This window comes from Chrysochloris asiatica, unplaced genomic scaffold (genome assembly GCF_000296735.1).
Source record: "Chrysochloris asiatica unplaced genomic scaffold, ChrAsi1.0 scaffold00042, whole genome shotgun sequence".
Lineage (NCBI taxonomy): Eukaryota > Metazoa > Chordata > Mammalia > Afrosoricida > Chrysochloridae > Chrysochloris > Chrysochloris asiatica.
The window spans coordinates 21,749,407-21,756,863 of record NW_006408560.1 but is presented as its reverse complement, the minus strand read 5'-3'; the positions used below and the strand labels follow the sequence as shown (position 1 = coordinate 21,756,863).

At 41.7% G+C, this 7,457-nt stretch overlaps 1 protein-coding gene across 1 annotated transcript in view; it reads right to left on the bottom strand.

The window, feature by feature from the left end:
* Positions 1-4,111: 4,111 nt before the first annotated feature.
* PCP4L1 (Purkinje cell protein 4 like 1) overlaps positions 4,112-7,457 on the bottom strand; it is a 6,159-nt gene continuing 2,813 nt past the window's right edge. Inside the window, exons 2-3 of the mRNA XM_006861677.1 lie at positions 4,967-5,021; positions 4,112-4,254 (exon numbers count right to left, since the gene is read on the bottom strand). Coding sequence (XP_006861739.1) covers positions 4,112-4,254; positions 4,967-5,021 — 198 coding nt within the window. The remainder of the gene's footprint in view (positions 4,255-4,966; positions 5,022-7,457) is intronic.

Sequence of the window (7,457 nt, the reverse complement as noted above, 5' to 3'; positions counted from 1 at the left end):
CCACAACCTCCGGCATAGAGGTTAGGGTTTATAATACATATTTTGGAGGGACATAACAGGAACATATTCATAAGTATATCCCTTGCTCATGTCTCCGGTTCTATTCCCACTGTTGTCAGGACTGTAATCCCAGTTCTGCCATCCTTAAAACCAATCATCATCGAGTTAATCCTGACTCATGGCAACCTCATGAATGTCAGAACAGAAATATGCTCCAAAGTGTTATCAATGGCTGGTTTGTCAAAAGCAGATCACCAGGCCTTTCTTTTGAGGCATCTGTAGGCAGAATGGAGTCCTGGTGTGGCACTGTGGGTTAATGCACCAGACTGCAGTCATTTGAACTATAAGATTGATGGTTCAAGCTCACCAGTCCCTCCTTGGAAACCCTACAGGGCCGCTATGGGTCGGAACCAACTTAACAGCACTTAACAACAACAAGCGGCAGGCTAGAACCTCCAACGTTCCGGTTAGCAGACAAGTGATTTAACCATTTGAACCACCAAGGGACTCCCTGAAACCCCTTTACAATGATATAATTGTGATTAAGTGTTGCGGGGTGTACCCTTTGGTTGTTTGAATGGTTATATATTCCTGAGTGCTTTGTTGTACATCAAAACAAAAAACACAGGGAATGGAAGCAAATCCTGTTGAGTGATGATGCACGGAGGGGATTGTAATCATTGCAGTGAAATGAAATACGATAGGATGAGTGTAACGCTGATATTCTCCCATGTAAACTATTATTCAATTCACAATAAAAAATTTCAAAAAAAAAAAAGTGGATTGCCAGGTCTTTCTTTTGAGGCATCTCTAGGCAGACTAGAACCTCCAACATTCTGGTTACTAGACAAGTGCATTAATCATTTGTTCTACCAAGGGACTCCCTGACAACCCTTCATAGTGATATAGTTGTGATTAAGTGTGTCGTCTTCTTCCTGGTCTGTTTCTCATCCTGCATCCTCTGCTAAGCTATTTCTAAGAACAGTCATTAGCTCAGTTGGTAGAACATAAGGCTCTTAATCTCAGGGTTGTAGGTTTGAGCCCCACCTTGGACATGTACTTTGGACTCCTGGTGTAGCGCTATAGGATCAGCATGGACTATGAACCACGGGGTCAGCAGTTCAAACCCACTAGCTGCTCCTCGGAAACCCTATACAGGGTTGATATGAGTGAGTACTGACTCGGTGGCACTTAACAACAACAAAGACTTGTAGTTTTTGGTCCACTGAATAAAGTACTTAAGATTAATTGCTCAGTGATTAGTATTCAAGGATAATGTATGTCTTCAGCAATGTATACTAGAGGGACAGGCCAAGAAAAACAGAATTCTAGGCTCAAGGAAGAGATATCAGCCCAAGCGCAAGGCCTCAGAGGGAAGATGCCAGCCCAGGCCCAGGACCCCTCAGAGGAGATACAGGGATGCAAGAGAAAAGAGGCTCACTACAGTGCCCACAGTAGGAGAAAGAAGCCAGTTTTCAGAACCTTTAATGAGAATTTACCATTGGTTCAGCAAAAGATACCTCAGCCTCTTTTTCCACAGTCAGAACTCTCTTTCCAAAAGCTATAGATATGTTTTTGTTACCATGTCCTTTCTTAAGAGTGTGTCTGAGAATTAGCATCACACTTTAGGATGATAAAGAGAAAAGCATTTCAGCACTATGTTCCAGATTGTTGTTGTGTTGTTTTTAAGTGTCATTGAGTTGGTTCTGACCCATAGTGACCCTGTACAGTGTTTCTGAGGCTATAAATCTTTACGGGAGCAGAAAGCCTCATCTTTCTCCCACAGAGCGGCTGGTAGTTTCTAACTGCTAACCTTAAGGTTCGCAGCCCGATTCGTAACCACTACGCTAGTGTGTCAATAAACAAATCAGCAGATATTCTCCATGCAAGGTAGACTATAGAATAGGTACTGGTGACAGAGAACTCCACCATTGCTTCAGCAGCAGCCAACTCTAAAAAACCACATCACCAAGAACAGGTAGCACCTCAGTGTCCATTTGTTGTTATTTGTTGTTAACTGCCATCGAGTCGGTTCCTATTCATAGCAACCTCAAATAGGGTTTCTGAGGAGCAGCTGGTGAGATTGAACCGCTGACCTTGAAGTTCAAACTGACCTTGCAGTCCAGCACATTAACCAACAGCACCACACCAGAACTCCTCAGTGTCCATAGGGGCAATCTCCATCCCCTATCCATGGAACAAGGAAGCAAGAAATACTACTGTCTTACCAGGGCACGTTGGACACACCAGGTCAGACAATGAGGTTATTCTTTTATCTGTCCATTGAGACCAAGACTAAAATCTATCACCATTATTATATTGCACTCAGAAACCAATTGTAGCAATCAATGTTCCTTTTTCTCTCTGACATTCTTTACCACAGGGCCTTCCCATGAATAACTGCTCAATCCTCCTAATATCCTGTAGCCATGGGTTTGCTGATCACAGATAAGCTTTGGAATAATGTTCTTTGCTTCCTATTCATAGATGCTATGTGATTTCAACTTCTGTAATCTTGAATCAAAAATGGAAAAGTAATACTAAGAAGTAGAGAAAGGGTGAAATAGCCCTCCCTGCTCCACAATGCAGTTGGCTTCTGGTTTCAATGTATAGAAAGGTCATTTCTCAGCTCATTTGAAAACCATTGTTTTATTTCATGGTTTCATATCTTTTATTTGACAGTGGTGCTCTTCTGTTTGCCCAGAGTTTTCTTCTTCCTCCTCTAAATTTGATGATAATAAACAGTAGGAGGACAAGGGAGGGGGATACAGAAGGGGAAAAAGCAGGAGGGAGATCTTGAATAGGTCATTTGGGGATAGGGACCACGGAAGACTAGGTCTGTTTTCAGAGGAACATGTACTAACTGAGCTCTTAGCTGGAAAGGAAAGGGGAAATGAGCATCCTTGCAGGTGCAAATGGGGGTGGTGATAGCAGCAGATGAAGACAATGTAGGCGGTGAATCAAGGTGAGGGCAAGGTCAAGGAAAGGGAGGCAGGAATGAGCTTCAGTCTGAAATTGTTCAGACAGTCTTAGTTTTCTGAGTCATCATGTGATCCATGTGCTGCTCTACCACAGATCCAGAAGCTAGCTCAGGTTTACATTCAGATTCCTCCCAAGAAAAACAGAAGTAGAGGTTAAATGGATCCATTTGAGGTTTTTTATTGTTATAATTATTTAACATGCTAAAATCACAGACGAGTGGCTATTCCACTTCTGTGCTGATTCCACAGATGGTCAGGTGGGAACTACAGGGACCACTTGGTTTGTGTGGCCTCTGGGGATGACTAGACCTGGAGTTGGGAAGGAGGGTAGTCAGAGGTAGGCAGGTTAGCAAAGCCCCAAGAATCCTTCATATAATACACTTTTACTGGCAGTAGCTTGTGGCTTCAGAAATCTTTTCCTCCTTTCTTCTTTCCTCCCCAAATCTACCCTATTTCTCATTCCCCCTACCTGGGGTCCCATGAACATCTTCAGCCTCTGCCCCTTATGGTTCTAGAATAGATGATGAAGGAAATGTTTTCTTGCGTCTACCTGTCCCAGTCTCCCTTCCTTGGAACTAATCTACTCAACATGCACTAATGTGGTAAGCTGCTTGATTTAGGTCTACCTAGGGGGAAAGGGAAGCTCCAGTCCCCACTGTGGATTAGCTCATAGGAGGGAAATTGGAGTTGATGGTGCAGAAGAATTGGAAGGGAAGAAATGTGTTACCTGAAGTGTGATGTTGCAACTCGCAGAACAGTGCTTATGCCCTCATTCTCTGGCACCTTACTCTGAAGACTTTGTCCTCTTTCCCACATTGTCTGGGGCCTTTCTCCCAGTCTCAAAGTCTCTTGCTCCTCAACCTCATAGGGCAGACATAAGTAGTGATCAAAGTGCTCTATCCCTAAGAGAAATTGATCCACCTTTAGGCAAGTGGCTGCCAACTGAAGTTTTTATCTTTCAAAGTTTCTTATGCCTCTACTTCTGCTGATGGCTTGAGGGGGCCAGAGCAAATATGAGGGTTGAACTTGCCTCAATGGAGGCTAGAGGGACAAAAGGACAAAGATACATGAGAGTTAGGGCTGTGGAGAATGGGAAAGAAGGGAACAGGGTAAAGGACAAGGCTGGACATTCAGGAGCTGGGATCCTTTTTCCTTTTCTGGAATCGCCGGAACTTGCCCTGAATGGCAAGAGCAGCCTTTTCTGTTTCCGGTGCTGTCAAATCAATGTCAATCTCCTCTTCTTCTTCGGCCTTCTTGGCATTGCCAGCTTTTCCTGCAGATAGTTGGAAGATTCATTAATGATTGAACCTGACCTGCCCATCCCCTTTATTCAGGCTCCAAATACAGAAGTTAAGGACTGCTTTCTTCTGAACTCAGTGAGGTTGTTCCCCAGTCTTTGTTGTCAGGGGCTGTCGAGATGGCTCCTACTCAGTGACCTCATGCAAAACAGAATGAAACATTGCCCAGTCCTGTGCCATTCTCACCATCGTTATGTTTGAACCCATTGTTGGGACTAAAAATGCCTGATAATTCTAAAAAGCAAGTACTTTGGCAATTAGCTATAGTTACTTAACAGAGTTTTACTACTCTTGGACCAAGATGAGAAATGTCTTCTCTCATCATTTATTCCTAAAATAGTGCAAGGTCCCAGAGCACAGTCATTTCCCCCAGCTTTTCCTCAAGTCTTGATTGAGACAGTGGCTGAACTAATCTGATGGGTTTCTTCTTACCATTAGGTCTGCCTCCCCCAACTAACTCAGGACTAGTTTCAGAAATCAAAGAGTAAGTATAGTCAGTTTATTTCTTAGGAAAAAGTGGAAAATGACCTTAGGCATAGTAGCTCTAATATAGTCCTTTGTTTCTCTGATCCATATTCCTATTCCTATTCCATGTAGCTTTAGGAACATCCCAACTTACAGGCATATTTGTTTTCATGCCCCTATATTCACCTGCTCTTACTGACTGCCTAGCCCAATCTCACTCACCCTTTTCCTCCAGGCCAGGTGCTTGGTTGGTTGCTGGGGACGTTTTGGTGTTCAACTAGGGGGGAAAAATCATAATATTAGATATTCATGGAAGTAGGAGAAGGTGCCAGCTCTTTAAATCTCCCATATTCTTGAGACTTATTATTATTAGATGCATTTCCTTAGCCTTGTTTTTGTTGTTGTTTTTATGTTTTTATTGTGAATTGAGTGAAAGTTTACAGGGCAGATCATCAGTTTTACATCCAACAAATCATACACCGTGTTACATTACAATGATTATAATCCCCTCTGTGCACCATCAGTTGACAGTAATTCTTTCTATTCACTACCTTAGTCTTTTTGCAGAAGTAGGACTTGAGATCAGAAAGACTATGAAAAACATCAAAATGTATTCAACAAATCCTTATTTGTTGGAGGATAAAGCAAACAAAAAACCCTGCCAAGAGAGAGTTCACTTTATAATAGGAAGACAAGGAAATAAACAAATTGATTAAAATGTTAGATAGCAATAAATGCTATCAAAAAAAAAAATCAAGCAAGGAAGGGAGATAGTAGATGCTGGGGTGGGAATGGAGACACAGAGGTTAACATCGAATGGATAGGAAAAGCCTTTCTGAAAGGTGACATTTAAACACTGACCTGAAGAAGATAAATGGACAAGGGTTGTAGATATCTGGAGGAAGAATTTTCAAGAGCCTTGGAGTAGAAGTATGCCTGTTTTGATGGAGAACTTGCAAGAGGCCAGTGTAGCTGGAGTGGAGAGAAACAGGATGAAAGCTGGATGGAGATAAGATCTGAGATAATTGGCAGCAGTGTTATTTTATTTGGGGCCTTGTAAGGAGTTTGACTTTTAGTACAAATGAGATGGAAAGCCATTAGAGGCTTTCAATTTGCACAAAGGGCATGAGAAAGGAAGCAGAAAAAGCAGTTAGGAAGTTATTTCAGAGAACAAGGCAAGAAATGATGGTAGACTGGGATCAGTATAGCAATAGTTGAAGTGGTGAGAACTGGTGAGATTCTGGGTATATTTTCAAGCTATGACCAGTGTAATTTGTTGACAGGTTGGATACATGGTATTGTGTGAAAGAGAGGAGTCAAGGATGAGGCCAAAGTATTTTGTCTGAGGAACTAAAAGAATGAAGTTGCCATTCTCTGAATGGAGAAGACAGAAGTAGGTGTAGGAAGAGGATCAGGAGCTTGTTTTGTGGGGCATGCCTGTTAAGTCTCCAAAAGGATTTGCTTCTATAAGTAGTTGTATATTCAAGATAAACTGATGAGAAAGTTTTGGGTTAGAGATATAAATTAGTGATTTTTGCTGCTGTTGTTCTTAAGTGCCATTGAGTCAGTGCCGATTCATAGCAACCCTATTAACTTGAGTGGCATTTGAAACCATAAGACTGTATGAGATCACCAAGGGAGTATAAGCTCAGATAAAGAAGAGAAGAGAGTCAAGTCCTGGGAATTCCAATAATTAGAGCGTGCAAAAATAAGATAAATAAAGAAAATTGAGAAGAAGCTAGGTAGGAAAAAAATCAAGAAATTGTAGTGATTTAGAAGGCAAAGGGAAGAAATATTTCAGGAGGAGTGATTAACTGTGTCCAATTACACAAATAGACCTAGTAAGATGAAGACTAAGAATTGACCATTAGGTTTTGCTATATTGATATCACTGGTGATATTGACAAGAGAAGATTCAATGGAGGGAGGGAGCAAAAGTCTTATTAGAGTTGGTTCAAGAGAGAAAAGGAGAAGACTAAATAGAAGCTGTAGATAGACATGAAGTTCCAGAGAAAAGGGATGGGGAAAGGAGGTGTAGCTTGAGGGGAATATGGGATCGCAAGAAGGTTTTCTTTTAAATGGCAGAAATCACAATAAATCTTAATAAAATAAAATGGCAGAAATTATTAAATGTTTGCATTCTGATAAGAATGGTCCAGTAGATAAGGAGAAACTATAGGAGAAAAAGATCAATGCTAGAGAAGGAGAAAAGGGCTGAGATCTAATGTATATGTAGAGGAATGCCTTGAATAGGAGTTAGAACAGATCCTGCAAGAGGAAAGCAGAGCATGTAAGCTCCAGGTGTGGCACTGTACGATCAGCACTGGACTTCAAACCACAGGTTAGCAGTTCAAACACACCTGCTGCTCCTTGGAAACCTTATACATGGTTGCTATGAGTTGGTTTGTCTAGATGGTACTTAATAATAACAACAGATAAATGGGGGCATTTGTAAGGCATCTCCCAATAACTTATGTTTTTGCTATAAAATAGGTACAAGCTCATCATCCAAGAGGTCAAAGGAAGAGGTAATTGATGGAAGAAGGCTAGAGAACAGTAGTAGGATTTCTAAGAAGCACTAAGGCCCCACTTAAGATAGAAATTTAAAGTGAACTATTCAGCTGGTAAAGGAGCTCTGGTAGCGTAGTGGTTACGAATCGGGCTGCAAACCTCAGGGTCAGCAGTTCGAAACTACCAGCTGTTCCACAGGAGA